This window comes from Dromiciops gliroides, chromosome 6, assembly GCF_019393635.1.
Source record: "Dromiciops gliroides isolate mDroGli1 chromosome 6, mDroGli1.pri, whole genome shotgun sequence".
Classification (NCBI taxonomy): Eukaryota; Metazoa; Chordata; class Mammalia; order Microbiotheria; family Microbiotheriidae; genus Dromiciops; species Dromiciops gliroides.
The window spans coordinates 270292409-270314292 of record NC_057866.1 but is presented as its reverse complement, the minus strand read 5'-3'; the positions used below and the strand labels follow the sequence as shown (position 1 = coordinate 270314292).

Here is a 21884-nt window from a genome sequence, read left to right as displayed (position 1 = left end):
CACAACAACCCTGGGAAGTAGGGTCACATAGTGAATTTGAACTCAGGTCTTCCTGAATCCAGACCTAGTTGTTTATTCACTTTGCTACCCAGCTGCCTCAGGCCTCCATCACTGGATGCCACAGATTTAGGGCAGGAAGGAACTTCTGAAGTCCTTCAGGCCAACCTCTTCACTTGATAGATGAGAGCTAATTGACTTGCCCAAGGTCACAGAGTCAGGACCAGCAAGGACGTCACAGGTGATCTACCAAGTCCAACCCCTTCATTTTACAGATTACAAAGTGAGGCCCAGAGAGGTTAATAAACTCGCCAAAGGTCATACAGATTCTAAGTGCCTTCTTTTCTAGTCCCTTCCCTCTGTTAATTATTTCCTATTGATCTCATTTATATCGTGCTTATATGCACACACAATAAGGAGCTCACAATCTAACGGGGGTGACAACAAGCAAACATATATAATTATGACTACATTACTAGATAATGATATATAATATATGATATACAATATATTATAATGGTATATGTACTATTTTATTATCATATACTATTTTTTTTTTTAGTGAGGCAATTGGGTTTAAGTGACTTGCCCAGGGTCACATAGCTAGTGAGTGTTAAGTGTCGGAGGCCAGATTTGAACTCAGGTACTCCTGACTCCAGGGCTGGTGCTCTATCCACTGCACCACCTAGCTGCCCCTGTCATATACTATTTTTACAACATATAATGTTGTTGTTGTTCAATCACATCTGACTCTTCTCATTCCCATTCGGAGTTTTCTTTTTTTGGCAGGGCAATGAGGGTTAAGTGACTTGCCCAGGGTCACACAGCTAGTAAGTATCAAGTGTCTGAAGCTGGATTTGAACTCAGGTCTTCCTGAATCCAGGGCTGATGCTTTATCCACTGAACCACCTAGCTGCCCAGTATGTTACTATAATAATATGTGAATATATAATAATATGTAATGTTATATATTAGAATTATTTATATGTTTGCTTGTTGTCTTCCGCATTAGATAGTAAACTCCTTGAGGTCTTTTGCCTCCTTTTGTATTCCCAGCACTTAGCAGTGTCTGTTAACAGGGCAGCCACTGAATAAATGCTTATTGACTGATTGAATTGGCAAAGTCAGGATTTGAAGTCTGGGCTTTGACTCCGAACCCAGCATTCCTTCCACTGGCCCAGTAGGATCTGGACTCAGGCCTTCTGATTTCAAAGCCACTGGATTTTGCACACAGAGGAAATCCCTGTTAAGGCCCTCTGCCATTTGAGAATCTATGTACTGAATGGAGGCTGTTGGGTCATCTTAGCTCCCAGAAGCAAGAAATCGAGTGGATTTTCCCTTCACCAAACTCTGCAAGACTCGGGGAGATGGCTGGCTTGGGCACTGACCTGCGACTCCTACTTGATGGGTGGCATAGCCGGGCAAGCGGCTGGGCCCTTCCCCAAGCCACAGGGTCATCAAGGAGGCGTCAGACTCTGCGTGGTGAAAGCGAAGGCCCAGGGAAGCCGCCGGGCCTATAAACTGGCTCTGGAAGATGGGCACGTGCAGCCAGATGGCTACTCTGCCCTCCGCTTGCCATTGCTTGATTGAGGCTGCAGGGGAGAGGGATGAAACAAAAGCATTTAAAACAAAATTTTTTTTATTGTCAGTTGTTTTCACGTCACTTGTATTGCCCAATGTCTCCTTCTCCCCTTCCCCTCCCAGGGGGCATGCCTTACAGCAAAGAGCAAAAGAGAGAAATAAACCAGCTGAGTATAAGCAATGTATCAAAGCATTCTGATAGTATATGTGATGTTCCACCCCACAGACCCCAGCCTTTGGAAAGAGAAGAGAGAGGGACTTGCTGATATCTTCTCTTGGGACCAAGCATGGTCACTTAACTTCACAGCATTTCAGTTCCATTGTGGTATTTTTTCCATTTATTTTATTTTATTTTTTGCAGGGCAATGACTTGCCCAGGGTCACACAGCTAGTAAGTGTCAAGTGTCTGAGGCCGGATTTGAACTCAGGTCCTCATGAATTCAGGGCCAGTGCTTTATCCACTGCGCCACCTAGTTGCCCCTATTTCCATTTATTTTGTTTAAATTATTTTTAGATCTTTTGTTTTAATCACTTGCATTTCCCAATATATTTGCTCTACTCTCTCACTCTTCCAAAGAGCTATCTCTTATAATAAAGGGGAAAAAAAAGGGAAAACAGTTCAGCTGAACTGACATCAGAAGTCTGACATATGTATTAAACAAAATTGATAAAAATGTACATTATATATGTATATATATGTGTATATACACATACATTCATCTATCTCAATTCTGTTTAATTCATTTTTCACCAGTTCAAATGGATTTTTCGATTCTCTCTGTATTCGTCAAGAAAAAAAGTATTTAAGGATTTTCTAGGAAGTACAGGTAAATTTAGTAGAAGAAATGAAGGGGGAAAAGGCTGTCTTGGGAATTGGCCTTTGATTGAAAATAATCCATATTTTTCAGCCCTTTAAGGTTTTTTACTTCAAATAAATTTTGTCCTTTTTACATCATTTGTGAGGCAAGGAGGACTTTGTTCTGAGACAATTTTAAGTAGTATTTATAGGAAGATCTGGGCACCTAGGTTGAGCAGTGGATAGAGTGCCAGGCCTGTTGTCAGGAAGACCTGAGTTCAAATCTGACTTCAGACACTTGCTAGCTTTGTGACCCTGGGTGAGTCATTTAACCACATTTGCCTCAGTTCTTCATTTGTAAAATGAACTGAAGAAGGAAATGGTAAATCTGGCTTCTGACACATATTGGCTGTGGGACCCTGGGAAAGTCCCATCCCCCCTCAAGGTTCCAGGAAATTCTCCAAGATCAGAAGTTAGAGTTGGTAGAAGTCTCCTCACACTGGAGTTCCCTATATCAATGGAATCACAGGTCCAGTCTTTATTCCTATTCTTTTTTTTTTTAAATGTATGTTTGTCCTTTAAAAGTGGAGTGTCAGTTACTTGGGGCAGGTAGGCACCACTACAGTGGATAGAGCACAGGGATTGGAGTCAGGAAGACTCATCTACATGAGTTCAAATCCGGCCTCAGATACTTCCTAGCTGTGTGACCCTGGGCAAGTCACTTAACTCCATTTGCATCAGTTTCCTCATCTGTAAAAATGAGCTACAGAAGAAAATGACAAACTACTCCAGTATCTTCACCAAGAAAGCCCCAAATGGGGTCAATAAGAGTCAGATGGGACTGAACAAGAAAAACATGATGATGACAGCTCCTTACTTTCTCAGGGAACCCAGTGTTAAGGGCTAAAATTCTAGCTAAACTATCTAAAATATCTAATGAGTGGTCACCAATAAATTATAAGCTTTAACAAAAATTAGACTTTTAAGCATTTATTAAGGAGAATAAGAATTTGGTAAAGAGAGAGAGAAAGGCCTAGATTCCTATCTATTAAAGGGAGAGCACATTTCCAGCTCCGCTCTCCACCAGAGTCCAAAGGAAAGAAAGTGAGACAGAATGCCAGTCTCTTCCTTCTTCCTCCCACAAGCAGACGTCACGCCAAAGAAAAGAGGCATGTTCTTGCCCTCAAAGACCTTCCTTTCATGGCGAACTTTTCTACCCGCCATTCCAATCCTTACACCAGGCAAGTCCCTTCTCTCTAGGCCCTCAATCTTCTCATCTGAAAATCTGAGGGTGGAGCCATAAACTCCTCCCCAATTTAAAGGGGTCCAGACAGACATCTCATTTCCCACCCATTTGTGCTCATTTTGGCGTCCATTTCCCTTTCCCCTTTCCCCCCTACATATCCCTACACTTTTCAACTTTTTTCTTGTGTTCCCTATTTGTAAGCAAGTTGAAGGCAGGATCTGTGCTTCTTTTTCATATTTGTAGCTTAGCTCACAGCCAGTATGTGTCAGAAGTCAAATTTGAACCCAGGTCTTAAGATGTTTCTGTTTAGTCATTTTTCAGTCATGTCCAAATCTTCATGAGCCCATTTGGGGTTTCCTGGACAGACAGTGGAGTGGTTTGCCATTTCCTTCTCCAGATCATTTTACAAATGAAGAATTAAGGCAGACTGGGTTAAGTGACTTACCCAGGGTCACAAAGTTAGTAAGTGTCTAATGCCAGATTTGAACTCAGATCTTCCTGACAATAGTTTAATTTTGTGTAATATATCATATCTATGCCTGGTATAGAGTAGATGCCTAATAAATATTTATAGACTTTTGAGTATCACCATGATCTCTAAGGTATGTTCCACATTCCCTGTACAGACAACAGGTATGTGGAAGCATATTAAAAACCCTCTCCTTTTTGGGCCTCCGACCCAAACTGGCTTGTGTGATCCTGGGCCGGTCACTGTTGAGTCAAAAAACCCAGGAAGCAGGTATTTCAGGTTATCATTAACAGAATTTTACAAATGAGGAAACTGAGGCAGAGGTTTCTGGTGACTTGCCCATGGTCGTCCAGGTGGTGTTTGAGGCAGAATGTGAACTCATGTCTTCCCGACTCCCAGGTGGGGCACTCAGTTGGCTGCAGGCGCCCCCCCCCCCCCCCCCCCCCCCCCCCCCCCCCCCCCCGCCCTTACAGCTCAGCTGGGAAGGCGCCGCAAGCCCTAGTCAGTTACACCTGCGGTCCCCCAAGCCGGCCCACGCGGGCGCGGGCCATCCCGGCGGCTTTAGGGCTTCCCTGCAAAAGCCCCAAAGGACAGCAAGGTTCAAAGATCGGCTCGGCAACTTCCGGGCGAGACTCGGGTTTGGGCCAGCGCCCCGAGGCCCCGTGCTAACCTCTCCGTAGCGCTCCCGGGATTGCGAAGCGCTGGCCACGCGGGGCGTCTCGTTTGATGCCCCCTAAGAGGCCGGGCCTGGCCCCTCGGCGGCATTTAGCGCGGTGGAGACCAAGGCCGCCCAGATGGGGAGACTGAGGCCGGCAGGGCAAGCCCAGGCTGACCCCGGACGAGACCCGGTCTGCACGCGCTGGGCGGGCTGGGGAGGGGGCGGCGCACTTGCCCTGGAGCCACGTCCGGAAGGCGGCCGGGTCCACGCGGTCCTCGGGCCGGAGCTGATCCAAGCGCACCGTGACGCCCCCGAAGCGGTCGATCTCGCCTCGCAGGCGGCCGGGGCCGCTGGCCAGCGCGCGGGCGGCCGCCCGCAGCCGCGGCGTCCAGGACGGCGCCCGGGATCCTGGGCCCGCCCGCCCCCGTGCAGGCGGCAGGTGCAGCAGCCCCGGCAGAAGCTGCAATTGTAGCAGCGGCGGCCGCCGCCGGCCTAGCAGCAGCCCCGGACACATCCCGCCCGCAGCCGCCCGCCCAGGCCTCTGCTGCGCCGCAGGGGGCGGGGGCCGGCCGCAGGGGGCGGGGGCGGGGATCGGCCGTAAGCTTCCGAAGAGCCGCGCCGCCGCAGCGCCGGCTCAGCCCTCCTCATTGGCCCGGGAGCTCGGAGGGCCGCGGCACCCTGGGGCCCTTCGGGAAGGAGGCTCCAGGCAGGGAAGGAAGAGACCCGGCTCCAGATGCTGGCCTCAGTCTCCTCCTTTGTAGCGCGACGAGGGCATCCTGGGTCCCCGAGACGACCTTCCCCCTGCCCATCCTCCGCTCCCAGCTAGTCGGGGCGATTCCAGGAGGCTCAGGATGCGGGACTGGGCCGGGTCACCGGCCGGCCTCGGTGGCCGTGCTGGCCAGCCCCGCTAGGCTCCGGCTCCGAGGATTGCGGCGGGGGCGGGGCGGGGGCGGGGCCACGGCAACCTCTGCCCAGGAAGCTTTTCTCGGCGCTCACGCTGTGCCGGCGGCTCCTCCGGCCCGGGGGCCGAGCCTGCTCCAGCGGCATGTCCTCCAAGAAAAGCAAAGCGCGGCGGAGCCAGGGCGCCTCCCCCGCCGCCTCCCCCGGCCCGGACCCCGGCCCCGGCTGCCTGGTCGTGGTGGACTTGGTGGAAAAAGGTAAAACGCGCCGGGAGGAAGGGCGGGGCCGGCCAAGGGGGCGGCGGGGGAGGGGCTGCGACCACGTGCGAGCTCTGGGAGACCCCGCCAAGCGTGCGGGAGGGAGACGGCGCGGCCACGCCCTCTGCGGCCCGAGGAGCCCCTGGCTCCGCCCTTTCCGAGCCCCTCCCCTCCGCGGGCCTCAGTTTCCCGTCAGACCCGAGTCCGGTAACTGACGACTGGAGCGGAGACGTGGAGGGAGGAGAGCGGAGAGCGCCGAGAAGGGCTCCTAACCGTGCGCGCCTCCGATTTCATGGGAGAGGAGCAAATCGGCACCCCCTCTTCGGTCAGGGGCCGACAGCGGTGTCTGCAGACCTTCCCCGGGGGGGACTTGAACTGAGGGCCCCCAGGCTCCGAAGCCCCCGCTGGGGGCACCCACAGGAAAGGGAGACGGTAATTCACAACGTCAGCCGGCCGATCATGGAGCCATTGAGGGTTCGCGCCTGCTTCTCCTCCCTCGGACCCCAGAAAGTAGGCTTTTTCCCCCCCAGGACCTCGAGGTGGGAGAGGCCGGCCTCCTGGGCTTTCCTGCCTGCGTACCTGCAGTTCAGTTGTTATTCGTCCTTTCTCGAAGACTTGAATTGAATTGGATCTAAATAAGGGTCACCAGCCTCACTCTCTCCTCCAGAGACTTCTGAGTCCAGTGGCAAGATAGACATCAGGAGGACCGGAGATGGCCCAGGAGGTGTTTAAGACAATTGGGGTTAAGTGACTTGTCCAGGGCCACACAGCTAGCAGTGTCAAGTGTCTGGGGTAGGAATCTGAATCCAGGGCCAGTGCTCTATCCACTTCACCACCTAGCTACTCTTACCTGCAGTTCAGTAGTACCAATATGTAGGTTGGATTCCCAAGGTGTTTGTGGTGCTAGACAGGCCATATTATGATTAGGGTGGGGTCTAAGGCTAACCCATCGATTTTTCAGCCAGAAGGCACATTTTCGGTCTTCTTATCCAACCTCCTTGCTTTACAGTTGAGGACACTGAGGCCCGAGAGGGGCCAGGCCCTACTCAAGTTCACGTAACTAGTAAGTGGTCAGGATTCAAATCCAGTTCTTTTGCCTATGGATTCATTGCTCTAAGATCAGTCTGTCACTAAGCATTTATTAGGTACCAAGCAGGTGCTAGCTAAGTGGCACAGTGGATAAGGTGCTTGGCCTGGAGTTAGGAAGACCTGAGTTCAAATCCAGCCACAGAGACCTACTAGCTGTGTGACCCTGGGCAAGTCACTTTGTCCTGTTTGCCTCAGTTTCCTCATCTGTAAAGTGAGCTGGAGAAAAAATGGCAAACTGCTCTAGTATCTTTGTTAAGAAAACCCCAAATGGGGTCACGAAGAGTGACTGAACAACAAAAGTGTTCTTTATGTTAAGAGGCAACTTGATACTGTAGTATATAGAATGCTAGGCCTAGAGTCAGGAAGCCCTGAGTTCAAATCCAGTCTCAGATACTTAGTAGCTGTGTGACCCTGAGCAAGTCACTTACTCTGCCTCAGTTTCCTAAATTGTAAAAGGGGATAATCATGGTCCCCATATCCCAGAGTTTTTGTAAATCTCAAATGAGACAATAATTGCACTTTGCATGGTACCTGGAACATAGCATTTATTTTTTTTGTTGTTTAATTTTTGAGTTTTATTTTTATTTAAAAATTTTCTCAATTACATGTAAAGATATTTTTTGAGTTCCAGATTTTTCTCCCACCCTTCTTTCCCTCCCCCCTCCTGAGGCCAGCAAGCACTTTGATATAGGTTATACATTACAGGCATGTTAAACGTATTTCCACATTAATCAGAGTAAAAGTAAAAAAAAGCAAGAAAGAATAAACAAGAACAATAACAGAAAAGCAACAGCAGAAGTGAAAGTAGTATGCTTAGGAACATTGCATTTAATAAATGCTTGTTCCCTTCCCCCTCCCCACTTGACCTCAGTGTGCATTGATTTTTTTTTGGGGGGGGGTGGGCAGTGAGGGTTAAGTGCCTTGCCCAGGGTCACACAGCTAGTAAGTGTCAAGTGTCTGAGGCCAAATTTGAACTCTGGTCCTTCTGAATCCAGGGCTGGTGCTTTATCCACTGCACCACCCACTGTCCCGCAATGTGCATTAATTTGATACCAACCATAGAAGTAGTCACTTTCCTTAAAATGCTGGAGGGAAAAAAATGGTTTTCTTTTCTTTTACAGCAGATGATCCTGTCCCAAAAACATTCCAAAATTTCTTTTCACAACTTGGCCTCAACACGCTGAAATCTGCCAACCTCTGCATTGGCCGGCCTGTGCTGCTGACGAGTGGTGGCGGCCAGCAGGAGGTGAGAGTTCATGAATTTTGCCAGTTTACTTCCTGACCTTCTGGGGGAGGAAGGCTGCGTGCTGGTGTTCACAGCCTGTGTTTTCTTCTCTGGGTACAGGTCTGCACGGCGTGGCCTGTGGCAGCATTTCCTGGAAGGAAGGTTGGCTTGAGTGAAGGTGTTCAGAGAAACCTGGGAGTGAAGCCCGGGGATGGGGTCCTGGTGGAACCTGTCTCGGGGGCCCTGGTGCCGGCCGAGAGAGTGGACCTGATGCTGAGGTTTGGACTGGTTCTCTGGGGGAGGGGGTATTCTTTGGGCGAGTTGTATGGGGTCAGCCAGACTCCACAAAGGAGTTTCAATATTTAATAACCCCTTTATTTTTTGTTTTTAATTTACAATAACATAGCATCACATACAGTATATATAGGAAATGAATTGACATTATGTGTGAGAAATATTGAAAATGGCAAAAAATAAAGAAAAAAGGATTTTCATCAAGTTATTAAAACATCATGTACGTGGGTTCATGGGAGTGAAGGGAATAAGTGCTAGTTGGCTTAGCTTTCTCCATTTCAATTTTACAGTGTGGTTGGTGCATTTTATTTTATTTTATTTTTTTGCCGGGCAATGAGGGTTAAGTGACTTGCCCAGGGTCGCGCAGCTACTATGTGTCTGAGGCCAAATTTGAGCTTGAGTCCTGAATCCAGGGCCAGTGCTTTATCCACTGCACCACCTTGCTGCCCCCTGTGCATTTCATTTGAAAAGAATATTTATTTTTTATTATTATGAAGTGACAGGAGCATCTCTGTATGCAAAGATGAACAGAAGGGGCAGCTAGGTGGCGCAGTGGATAAAGCACTGGCCCTGGATTCAGGAGTACCTGAGTTCAAATCCGGCCTCAAACACTTGACACTTACTAGCTATGTGACCCTGGGTAAGTCACTTAACCCTCACTGCCCTGCAAAAAAAAAAAAAGATGAACAGAAAAAAAAGTTTACATTTTAAAGACCCCATTTCTCTCTGTGCTTTTTAAAAAGTTTACAATAAATTCAGCGCATTAGTTTCAAAGCTGTCTTTGCTTGTCTGTTTCCTTTTGCACTTTCTTCTGTGCATTTTTAAAAATTGCACCAGAGACTCTCTCTTTTTCTCTTTTGTTGGTATCACTATTTTTTAGTATCCCTCCCCCCAACCCCTCACTTATCATAAATGAACATGATTGATGTATATTAACGAGGTGTGGGGCGTTTGGGGGAGCAGAAAATAGCATTGTGAGATGTCACAGCTGGAAAGCCCTTTGAAATCATCTGGGTCAGGGGTTCTTAGCTTTTATGTGTTTGTCAGAACCCCCTTGGCAGACTGGTGAAGCCTGTGGATCGACCTCAGAATGATATTTTTAAATAATTGAAGGATCATTTAGGCCTAATGCAGACGTGTTCAGCTTGGAGAGGAGACTTAGAGGGAGGGGTAATAGCTATCTTCAGCTATGATGGAAGAGGAGTTAGGGGCAGCCATGTGGATAGTGATGGACTTGAAGCCAAGCTGTGTGACCTTGGGCAAGTCACTTGAACTCTCAGTGTTTGGGGTCGGTTTCTAAGATTCTTAAGCTTCAGAGAAGATACTGACCTGCATTGGTGGAAGGGTTTCCTCATCCAGGAGTTCCCTGTACCAGTGAAGTAAGAGGTTCTGTCCCTCTCCCTACTGCTCTCTTCCTTAATAACCCAACGTGGGCTTGTCTCTGCGTCTTACATCTAAGCTTCTGGAGAAGGGGATGGTGATTTTTTTTTAACCTTCTGTTATAGTGACAGGGATTCGGAAATGAATGAGGAAGAATTGGCCACTTGTCTTCTAAGAAAATTAGGTGAGCAAATGTTTTATTCTGTACTGTTTTCTTGGTGATTGTGTAAAGGAGGCCTTTGTGAAGCTGTTTGATTAGGCATTAGATTATAAATTCCCAGAGGCCAAGGGTTGGTTGCTTTGCTTTTGTCCCATTGTAGGCTTACAGCTAGGTGGTGAAGTGGATAGAGCACTGGGCACTCATCTTTCTGGGTTCAAATCTAGCCTCAGACACTTATTAGCTGTGTGACCTGGGGCAAATCACTTACCCCCTTTTACCTCAGTTTCCTCATCTGTCAAATGAGCTGGAGAAGGAAATGGCAAACCACTCATGTATTTTTCTCAAGAAAACTCCAAATTGGGACAGAAAGAGTTGTACATGACTGAAAACGACTGGACAACGACAAGGCTTGTTAAATTGAATTGAATTTTATTGCCCCCTAAAAAATCCTCAGTTTAGGTAAATCCTGGAATTGTAGATAACAATGGAATTGTAAATAACAATAACAGCAACAACAATAATGATAATAACAATAATAAAAATAACAACAATGATAATAATAACAGTAACAATAATTAGTATTTATACAGTGCTTAAAGATTTGCAAAACATCTATAAATATCTCATTCGATCCTTACAACAACCCTCGGAGGTAGGTGTTATTATTTTTCTCATTTTTATGGTTGCAGAAACTGAGGCAGGCAGTGGTTAAGGGACTATCCCAGGGTCACACAGGTAGGCAGTGTGTGAGATTGAATTTGAATTCAGATCTTGTGGACTCCATACTCTACCCAGCTCTCTGTACACTATGGCACTCCCTACCTGCCTAGCATGGTCATAGTTCATCTAGAATGCTTGAAGGGGTTTAATAAGGGAGCACAGTCTTTAGAAACTAGAAGGTGGATATCTCTAAATGTTTGGCTGATGCTCTGATTAATCCTGAAGGGTGTAAGGAACCATTGGAAAGTTTGGAGTGTGAAGTGACATGGTTAAGCTAGTGTGTGTGTGTGTGTGTGTGTGTGTGTGTGTGTGTGTGTGTGTGTATGTAGGTGAGGTTAGACCCTGGAAATAAGCAGACTCGTTAGGGAACAGGGTTTGGTCGTGGCTGTGGAGCGGGAGCCCATCTCCACTTCTGATTATTATCTTATGGCCTTGGATAAATCACTTCCCCTCCTCCGGGACTCAGTTTCCCTACCTGTAAAATAAAGGAGTTGGGCCAGATTTTCCCTGAGGTCCCATCTAATTTTACATCTGTGATACTAAGGTGAGAGGGAGTGGGTTTGGGGTGAAAATCACTCCTTCTGGATGCAAAAGCAAAGACATATTAAACACGCTTATTTTCTAGATGGTAAAGTTGTGTTGCCGGGCAATGTTCTGCATTTCACTTTCTATGGCAGACCATGCCTGTTGAGATTGATGTCCGTGAAGGGAGCCGACGGCCTCACCCTGGTACAGACTCCGAGGAGCTCGGCCTGTGAGAAGCAAGAACGAGCCTTTGAGATGTCAGCCCTTGAGGCCAGTGCCGGGGACTTGTCCTTGGAGATAAGCCAGCTCAGCCTGGGGGAGCCGCAGAACGGGGCGTCCACCAGCACGCCGTGTAAACCCGGAGAGGGCAGCTTTGCCCTGAGGCCAGGAGATACCTCCCTGGAGCCTGACCGACAGCTCGGGGACAGCCCGGCTCTGGCTGATGGCTCTGATCTGGCTGGCGAAGGGACCGTCCTGCGAGAAGAGAGACTGCAGCCCCCAGCCCCAATGGGGGCCCACGGCAGCGCCGACACGTTCTACTATCTCTCTTCTGTTACAAAATTCAACTTTGTCAAGCCCCAGGCAGCCACAGGAGAGGAGGGTGGCCCACGGAAAGTCACTTACGACCTCATCGGAGGCTTGAGCAGCCAATTGGAAGCCATCAGAGAGATGATCGAGCTGCCCCTGAAGCAGCCGGAGCTGTTTAAGAGATACGGTAGGAGCCCCTTGTTCATCTTAGTCTTGGGTCCTGGTTGTTGAGCAGATGTTAAGCACCTTCAATGAACCGGGTACGGTGCAGAGAAGCCATCCCTGCCCTTGGGAGCTGGGGTGGGAGGGAATGAAGCCTGAACCAAGGAGTAAGTGCAGAATCCCGTGACAAGGCCCACAGAGTGGGGCACCCAGCTGAGGTGACCGTGAAGGAGTGTGTTCCAGGCACGGGATACCGCCTCTCCAGGGGCAGGAGAAGGGAGCAAGCCAGCTTGGCTGGAGTGTATTGTGCATGAGAGGAGTGATACGTCATCAGTCTCCCAAGGGAAGACTTGATCCTTGCTCCTTGGAGCAAGATAGTGAAAGACAGGGTGGTTTATGTTTTCTCCTACAGGCAGTAGGGAGCCCCTGTGGCCTCTTGAGCAGGGGAGTGACATGATCAAGAGTGTAGTGATTCCCTTGGGCAACGGTGTGCAGGGTGGCTTGGAGAGGAGAAAGGCAGGGGCAGGGAGACCAGTTAGAGGGGCACTAAAGCCCATGCTTAGATTTCATTTGATGGGCTGCTAAGGGGCGGAGGGCTTTTTGATGGGGACCTCGAGAGGATCTCCTGAGCCTGGGCTGTGGGTCAGTGACTGTCCCACTTCCCCCACGGCCAGTCTTCAGCATGGGCTGGGGTCCTGAACGCTGGACGTGACTGAGGGGCCTTTGTCACGTTAAATCTGCTGTACATTTAAGAAACAAACTCATCCAGGCCTCGTGGGATCCACAGCTGGAAGGGGTCCCAGAGGCTGTCTGGTCAATCACTTCATTTTACAGAGGAGGAAACTGAGGCCCAGAAAGGTCGCCATCGCGGTTTGTAGATTTTAACTAGGATTTATTTAGCGTTTTAAAGTTTGCAGTTTGCAGGAAGGGAGGTGCTGTTGTTGTCTCCTTTTTAGAGATGAGGGGACTCACTTGCCCAGGATCATGCAGCCAGGTCTAGGGCTCTGTCCATCGCACCATCTAGCTGCCCAAAAGACACAGAACATCTAGTCCAACTTCTTCATTTAACAGAGAGGGAAACTGAGGCCCGGAGAAGTTTAGGCCCTCTCTTCGAGCAAATAGCAGCGAGGTCTTCTGGCCGCTAAGCTGGGCCTCTTAGCACTAGACCTTGTGTGGTTGGACTAATATCAATCCAAATTCAGCCAAACGTCCAGAAACGTTGGTTGACGCTTCTGTTGTGAGGGAGTTCAAATCTGGCCTCAGACACTTGACACTTACTAGCTGTGTGACCCTGGGCAAGTCACTTAACCTCAATTGCCTTAAACATCCAGGGCCATCTCCAGTCATCCTGATGTAGATCTTGGCTCTGGAGGAGAGAGTGAGGCTGGTGACCTGGCACAGCCCTCCCTCACTTAAATCCAATTCACTGCAAGTCGTGACATCACCCCCTGCTGTCATGGTCCTCTTCAAGAACAAAGGACAAACAACAACCACCTTCCAGCCACTCTGCGTGTGATCTTTCAGGCAGCTCCATATTTACAGGGTGTCTCTCCCTCCTCATTAAGGGCAGAGTATCTTTGAGTGTCCCCAGCTTCTAGGACAGTGCCCGGTATGTGATGGGTGCTTAATAAATGCTTGTTGATTGATGGATGGATTCCAACTCTCCAATTCTGTAATGTTCTACAGCCACAGATAACCACCATAAAGACTCATACATGTTGAGCATCTTCTGAAATAGAAAAAATGTTACATGAAGACAGGGATGGAAAGGGACATTCATTTCTTCTCTTAGACTACAGGCTGCTCCAAGATGGGACCTCTATCTTAATTACATTTTCTTCTTCCCCACTACCATTCATTCATTCAATCAACATTTATTAAGTGCCTACTGTATGCTAGGAGGTGATGACCCTTCAGTGCTGCATGTCCCCTCCTCATCCCCCCATAGCCGGCCTCCTCTAAGGCCTTAGCAGCCTTTGTGACATGGGACTTCATCTTTCTGGGAGACGCGAGCCCTTGGTGAAGTTTCGATGATGCAGATTGGACCTATTCATTCTCTTTCTCTCTGAAGGAATCGCTCCCCCCCGAGGTGTGCTGCTGTACGGCCCTCCAGGCACAGGGAAGACCATGATTGCCAGGGCCATCGCCAACGAAGTGGGTGCCCACCTCACTGTCATCAACGGTCCTGAGGTCATCAGCAAGTAGGTTCATTGTCAGGGAGCCCACCAAGAAAACTAATCTGCGCAGTCCCACATTTGCAGGGGGAAGAGTCCCTCGGCTGGGTTTTTATGGAGAGAGGTGTCTGGTGAGACGGCGTTATCCTGAGCACCCTGACAGCCTCTAACTGGTCATCTCGAAACTTCAATAATAATCCCCCACTGCCACTGAGGCAGTATCAGCCCGAGCCCCCTCTGCGGGTCCTCACCGACCTCTCTGAACGTTCCTTCTCTGTCTCCTTTGCTGGATCCCTCCTCTAACCATAGGTGTCCCTCAGGGTCCTGTCCTGGGCCCTCTTCTCTTCTCCCTCCAGACTCCTTCATGTGGTGATCTCATCAGTCCCCATGGATTTAATGATCCTCTCTATGCTGACAGTTCCCAAGCCTACCTTTCCTTCTCCAGCCTTCTCTGCTGACCTCCAGTCTCACATCTCCAAGTACCTTTCGGATACCTCCAGCTGCAAGGCCAGTAGACATCTTGCACTCAGCACGTCCAAAACAGAACTCCTTGTCTCTCTGATAATTTATTCATTCATTTGTTTATTTATTTAGAATTTTCCCCAAGTTACACGTAAATAATTCTCACTTTGATTTTTTAACTTTTTTTTTCAAATTCTCTTCCTCCCTCCCTCCCCACCCCCCTCTTAAGAACTCAGTCAGTTCAAGAACTCGTTCTCTTTCCCCAAAAGTCTTCCCTCCCCTTCTCCCTTCCCTATGACTGTGGAGGGCAGCACCATCCTCCCAGTCCCTCAGGTTGAGTCATCCTGGATTCCTCACCATCTCTCACTCCCCATAGCCGAGCTGTTGCCAAGGCTTGTCATTGCTCTCCCTGTCACATCTCAAGAATACACTCCCCTCTTTCCTCTGATGCTGCCCCATCCTGGTTCTCATCACCTCCTGCCTGGACAATTGTAATAGCTGCTGGTGGCTCTCCCGTCTCAAGTCACCGTGCTCCATCCAGCCCAGGTCCGACCTCGTCATCTCCCCACGCGTTTAACTCTGGTGGCTCCCTGTTGCCTCCAAGGTCAAATAAAAAAATGCTCTGTTTGGCCTTAAAAACCCTTCATAACCTAGACCCCTCCTACCTTCCCAGGCTTCTTACACCTCCCTTTCTGACATGTCCTCTTTGTTCCAGTGACACCGGCCTCGTGGCTGTTCCTCAGACAAGACCCTCCATCTCTCAGCTCAGAGGGCTTTTCTCTGCCTGTTCCTCATACCTGGAACACTCTCCCTCCTCTGCTCCAACTATTGACCTCCCTAGCTTCTTTTAAGTCCCAAATACAGTCCCACCTCCTACATGAAGTCTTCCCCAGCCCCTCTTAATTCCAGTGCTTTCCCTCTCTTAATGATTTCCTGTTTATCTTGCTTATAGCTTATTTGTACGTGTGTGTGTGTGTGTGTGTGGTCTTCCCCATTAGATTGCAATCTCCTTGAGGACAGGGACCTTTCTTTGTATCCGTAGCACAGTGCCTGGCACATAGTAGGTGCTTTATAAATGCTTATTGACTGACTGCCCGGTTTAGAATTTTTTGGGGAGAAAGGTTGTAATGAGAGAGAGAGAGTGCGCGCTCCTGACCAACCTTTCTCCCATTGCTTTCCTGTTTCACTCTTGGGTCTAGAGAAACTGACTTTCCTGCCCTTTCTCATACCCCCACCCCCTTTTCTCCCAACTCCGGCCTTTGCTTTGGTCATTTGCCATGATATCTATCCGTAGCCCCCCCTGGTTTCCCCTCAGCATAAATGCTGCCTCCTCCTCGAGGCCTTTCCTGACCCCTCTAACTGCTCGTGCCTTCTGGACTGTGCCACCCTGGGCAAGTCACTGAACATCTCATCGCACTGGACTACTTTCAGAGTTGCAGAGGAGGTGCCAGTCTGCCTTGGTAGAGGGAGTTTCCACACCTGGGAGTTTCTATACCCTCCCCCTCTCCTTATATGGGGGAGAGAGTGAGACTGTTGCCTTTGCACAGCCCTGCCTCACTTAAATCCACTTCCCTTGCAAGTTAAGACATCACCCTCCTAATGTCATTGGTCCTCTTTGAGAACGAAGGACAAACAACAACAACAGTATGGAAAAGAAAGCATGGAAGATGGTTTTGAAAAATCACCTGAGGGGCAGATAGGTGGCGCTATAGTGGATAAAGCACAGGCCTTGGATTCAGGAGGACCTGAGTTCAAACCCAGCCTCAGACACTTGACACTTACTAGCTGTGTGACCCTGGGCAAGTCACTTAACCCTCATTGCCCCACCAAAAAAAAAAAAGCCAAGAACAAAAAAAAGAAGATAGAAAATAGAAAAATCACCTGAAATGTTTTGAAAACTTTTGAGAGGGCAAGTTATTTTTCCCCCTAGAGACTTCCACCCCCCAAAGACTTCCTTCTCTAAAGAGTTAACTTGTAACAGAAGGGAAGTTTGACTTTCAGTGGATTTTCTTTGTTGTAGGTTTTATGGTGCTTCGGAAGCAAGACTGCGGCAGATCTTTGCGGAAGCCACTTTGAGGTACCTGCCTCCATCTTTGTAGATTCCTGTGCTAGGGGTGTTTTCTGGTGCTGGCACATCCCTCCCTCTGCCTAATCTGCAGTTACTTCTTCTTTGCACTCCCCTCCTTGTCTCCCCAAGGAAGGATGCTATGGGTTGATGAGTAACAAAATGTCCTGTTTCATTTTAGGCAGCCCTCGATTATTTTTATTGATGAACTGGATGCCCTTTGCCCAAAGAGAGAAGGGTCTGAGAATGAGGTTGAAAAGCGGGTTGTGGCATCTCTCTTAACCCTGATGGATGGTATTGGTTCTGTAAGTAGAACACCAACCTGGAACTGATGTAATGTGTGTGCCTATATGTGCTTCTTTTGTATGCATGTGTTCATGTGGGAGCCCTCAGCGGAGACATAGGCTTTTGGTTTTTTGTTTTTTAATATTTTTTTCTTTTTCTTTTTTTTTTTAGTGAGGCAATGGGGGTTAAGTGACTTGCCCAGGGTCACACAGCCAGTAAGTGTCAAGTGTCTGAGGCCGGATTTGAACTCAGGTCCTCCTGACTCCAGGGCCGGGGCTCTACCCACTGCGCCACCTAGCTGCCCTGGCTTTTTGTTTTTAAAGTGGTCTTAGGATCCTAGTTGTAGAACTGTAGTATTCTTGAAATCATCTAGTCTTAACCTTTCATTTTACAAATGGGGAAACTGAGGCCAGGATGTGTCTGAGGTGGCGCTTGTGCCAAGGTCTATCTTCCTGGCCCCTAGACCAGTTCTCTTTCCAGTTCTTCCTCTCCAATCTCAAGAAAATCTTCACTCATATTTCACAGGAACTTAGAGTTAGAAATCTAAAGGACCTTTCAGGGTCATTTAATCTGATACCTTCATTATATAAATGAGGCTGAGACTGAGAGAGCTGGTGTGACCTATTATGGGTCACCTAGGCAGGACCAGGATTTGAACCAACGTCCTTTGACCTTCAATCCAGAGCTCCTCTCACTGTATGGCACTGCCTCCTAATGTTCCTGTTTTTGAGGTACAGAGCTCAGAAACCATTTGGTCCAACCTATCCATGAACAGTTATTCAGTTAACAAGCATCTAGTTAGTAAATGTGCCAAGCACTGGTCATGATGCTGGACAAATGTGAAACCTTCCCTGACCTCAGGGAACCCAACACTATCAGATGTGTGGGTGCTTTGTCTACAGGGCTAGGGACTGGGTGTGTGATTTCTATGGTAGAGGAACTCTCAGGTGAGAAAACTCCTTCCACCAGTGCAGAGCAATACCTTCTCTGACTTGTAGAGTCCTCGAGAGTTGCTTGGAACACCAAGTGGTGAAGTGACTTGTCTAGGACCACACGGCCAGAGTCATAAGCAGAAAAGACAGCGCTTGGCTATTGTTAGCTACGTGGGGTAAGGGAGGGAGGGCAGAGCGAGTTATTGAAACAACCCTTACTACAATAGGTCTTTGAGATAAGGCCAGGAAGAGGCCTGTGAGGAGGCAGGTGAGAGACTGAACAAATTGACTCCCTAAAAGAAGGCAAAATTGATGTTTGTCTCACTTCCTTTCCCAGGAAGGGAGCGAAGGGCGGGTTTTGGTCATTGGGGCCACAAACCGCCCTCACACCTTGGATTCAGCCCTCCGAAGGCCAGGCCGCTTTGACAAGGAGATCGAGATCGGGGTCCCGAATGCCCAGGACCGGCTGGACATCCTCCAGAAGCTGCTTCGCGGGGTCTCTCACGGCCTCCGAGAGGCAGAGTTGGTCCAGCTGGCAAACAGCGCTCACGGCTATGTGGGGGCCGACCTGAAGGCCTTGTGCAATGAGGCAGGTGAGGCTGGTCTGCCTTTACCCTGAGTGGGAAAGTGACCTTGGTAACAACCCGGGCTACTGGGAACAGTGGGCGGTGCGGGCAAGTCTGCGAGTGTCTCGTGATTCTTGTTACACTCATCTGAGCCTCACCATGAGCATATCGTGATCCTTTTACAGTCGAGGAAGTAGGCTTATGTTACCACTACATGGTCAGTGGCGATTTGGACCCTAGCCAGACCCCCTACTCTGGTCACTCTAGTGTTTCCTTTCTGCATTCTTTGGGGATTAACAGCATCATCATGGGATCATAGATTAGAGTCGGGAGAGACCTTTAGAGACCACTGAGATTAACCCCTCATTTTACAGATGAAGAAACTGAGGCTCAGAGAGGAAAGTAAGTGACCCACAGTCATACACAGGCAGGAAGTGTCTGAGTCGGGATTTGAACTCTGTTCTTCTTGATTCCGAGTCCTGTGACCCATCTCCTCCTCCATGTTGTCAGATGAGGAAGTCATCTACATGGTGCCGAAACACTGGTTGTTATTCCAAGCAGATACTTCCTTTATGCCTGCAGACCCCAACCTGCCAGTTCCTTCCTGCGGTTTTTTGTTCATTTAAAAAACAAAAAAACCTTTGTAAAAGAGCCCTCCGACATGCTGGAGGCCAAGGCTTCTCCACCTGGGCCCTGGGAACCAAACATTTTTTTAGATAATTATATTTCAGTATAATTGATTTCCTTTTTAATCCCCTGTATTTTATTTGATACATTCAAAGACAGGATTTTGAGATGGGCCCGTGGGCTTCCTCGGACTGCCGGAGGGATCTGTGACACAGAGGAGGCGAGAGCCCCTGCTGTAGGCCTTTCCCCATTTAGTGGGTACCTGTGTGGGTGACCCTCGCCGTCACTACTTGACTAACCTGCCTCCTTTGCTGGTCTCTGACGTTGACAGTACCTGTGGAAGGACCTAGTATCCCGCCTCACATATTTCTTAGGTGTATGACTGAGCAAAGTGCTTCATCTCCCCGAGACTCAGTTTTCTCATCCGTAAAATAGGGATAATTATAGCACCTACTTCATAGGGTTGCTTTGAGATGCCAATCAGAGAATATTTTGAGTTTCCAGTTAGATCTGATAGAGCAGCCTTCAGGTCTTACTGTGCCACAGAAATAACAGTTTTTTTAAAAAATTATTTTTTTATTTTTGCAAAGCATAGGGATGTTCCTCCAGACTTTGCTATGTCTTCACCACAAGCTCTTTTTTCATGTGCTTAGATTTGTAGCAGCAGGATCTCTCCTGCTCTGCTCTCATTCACAGGCAGGTCTTTCTAATTCCGGGGGCACTGGAGAGGGCTCTCTCTTAGTTGTGGTCTTCCTCTGCTTTAATCGGCTACCTTGTGGTCCAGGCCATACTGAACACAACTGTGTAAGACAGACAGAAATGGGACAAGTGGGGGTGGGATGGGGTCAGCCCCTGCACCTGAGGAGCTGCTCATAGCTCCAAGGCACTTTTCCATCCCCTCCTAGGCACCAGTGCAGAATTAGCCTGACTTGGTCAGCATCCGAGGCATTTCTCACGGATTGTTCAGGCCTGTGTGGTAGTCCGTGTGCTGGATTTAAAGTTGGGGGCCATTGAGGCTAACCCCCCATTTTACAAGTCATGAAACTGAGGTTGGCAGAGGTTAAGTGATTCGTCCAAGGCCACCCAGGTCATAACTATCAGAGGAGAGATTTGAATCTAATTCTTCTGGTGACAGCTTTTGAGTGTTGGAGGCAGGATTTGAACTCAGCTCTGTCCAGAGCTGCTTGTTTCCTTCTCACCCATGCAGCCCGTAGTGGCCCTGCTTGTAGAAAGGGAGGCCATCTGTTTAGTTAAGAGTTCAGTTTGTTGGGTTATCTTTAGGGACTTTCAAAATAGGCACATTGTTTTTCTGAGACAGGGCATCTTTCACTATGAACTGGCTTTTAAAAACATTTTTTTTTGAGAACTGCTTTTCGCCAAAAGTGATTTCCTTTGTCTTCCTGTGTAGTTTATGCTTTAAAAACTTGACTCTGAGGAGGGGTCTGGAGGCTCCCCCAGGCTTCCCCCAAAAGCCTCAGAAGCCAGTTCAGCCGGGTGGAGAGTCTCCCTTCTATCCCTGGTTCTTTACTACGATAGACATTCATCCCGCCCGCCCCCCCCCCCCATGTGTCGGCAGATTCTGTATAGTGTAGTAAATGTGAATGGCAAAAGACCTGGAATGCCAGGCAAACACAAACTGGGAAGTGTAGACCAGCGCAGGCACAGACACTGCATGTGTCCATTACTGCCGGCCATTGGCTGGCAATCCCTTGTCCTCTTCCGCTCTCTGGTGGAAATATGTGACATTGCAGCCCTGAGAAAAGGGCTTTGCAGGGATGTGGTTATACAGCATTGGGGGGGCTTAGATCTAAAGCGGGAGAGGACTATGGGTGTTCCATCCTAACCCCTCACTTTACAGATGAAGCGACTGAGGCTCAGAGAAGAAAAGAGACTTGCTCAAGGTCACACCCCTAGTAGATGTCATGGGGATTCATAAGCTTGTCAGAATAATATTATATTTTGCACATGTTAATTTCTCCTAGTCTCTTTTATTTCCTAATTTAAATAAAAAGTCCTGGAGGTCCCATGGTGGAGTGAATAGAGTTCTAGGCATGACATCAGGAATAAATGCATGAACGAAAAAGCAATTATTAATCACTTACTGTGTGCCCCCCACTAGGCTTAGGGCTGGGAGTACAAATATAAAACCAGAGAGTGCCTGTCTTCAGGAGCTTAAATTGTAATAGTAGTTCAGTAGTGCCGGGAGAGACTTGAGTTCAAATTTGACCATAAATCTTTATTAGCTGCATAACCGTAAGTCATTTAATCTCTGTTTGCCTCAGCTTCCTCAAATGAAAATGGTAGAATCACCCTCCTAGGTTTGTTGTGAGGACCAAATGAGATAGTACTTTTAAAGTGCATTGCAACTCTTCAGAGTGCTCTACAAAAGTTATTATTATTAATAAAACACAGAATATCATGACTAGAGTGCACTCTGGCCATACTGATGCCCAGATATTGGAGTTGTATATAAACTTACTTTACTATAGTTCACTGGGCCTTTTTTTTTTTCTGGTGGGATGTTGCATATCAAAAGAATTTGGTTTCTTCCTGAAGTAGGCTCAGTATTTACAGCCAAAGGAGTGGGTGACTCTGGTGACCTTAGCCTCTTCCCTGAGGCTCCTTGGCCTTGGATCCTCTTCACCTCCACCCAGCTCCCTTTATCACCAAGGTCTCTCTTCATCTTTTTTTGTTTTGTTTTGCAGAGCAATGAGGGTTAAGTGACTTGCCCAGGGTCACACAGCTAGTAAGTGTCAAGTGTCTGAGACTGGATTTGAACTCATGTC

The 21884-nt window shown here is 48.3% G+C and overlaps 2 protein-coding genes across 4 annotated transcripts in view; one reads left to right on the top strand and one right to left on the bottom strand.

Annotated features, from left to right (window-relative positions):
- Positions 1 to 5633, bottom strand: part of NUDT6 (nudix hydrolase 6) — a 37976-nt gene extending 32343 nt beyond the window's left edge. Inside the window, exons 1-2 of one of the 2 annotated variants that reach the window (XM_043973146.1) lie at positions 4982 to 5633; positions 1386 to 1589 (exon numbers count right to left, since the gene is read on the bottom strand). In XM_043973146.1, the coding sequence (XP_043829081.1) occupies positions 1386 to 1589; positions 4982 to 5261 (484 nt within the window). In that variant the 5' untranslated portion in view covers positions 5262 to 5633. The other variant, XM_043973147.1, reaches the window with a different exon arrangement.
- A 20-nt stretch (positions 5634 to 5653) lies between these two features.
- The window catches only part of SPATA5 (spermatogenesis associated 5), a 222783-nt gene continuing 206552 nt past the window's right edge, over positions 5654 to 21884 (top strand). Inside the window, exons 1-9 of one of the 2 annotated variants that reach the window (XM_043973144.1) lie at positions 5654 to 5904; positions 8118 to 8239; positions 8339 to 8496; positions 10018 to 10076; positions 11398 to 12012; positions 14059 to 14188; positions 16644 to 16700; positions 16870 to 16993; positions 18243 to 18498. In XM_043973144.1, the coding sequence (XP_043829079.1) occupies positions 5793 to 5904; positions 8118 to 8239; positions 8339 to 8496; positions 10018 to 10076; positions 11398 to 12012; positions 14059 to 14188; positions 16644 to 16700; positions 16870 to 16993; positions 18243 to 18498 (1633 nt within the window). In that variant the 5' untranslated portion in view covers positions 5654 to 5792. Of the gene's footprint in view, positions 5905 to 8114; positions 8240 to 8338; positions 8497 to 10017; positions 10077 to 11397; positions 12013 to 14058; positions 14189 to 16643; positions 16701 to 16869; positions 16994 to 18242; positions 18499 to 21884 lie in introns of both variants that reach the window. The other variant, XM_043973143.1, reaches the window with a different exon arrangement.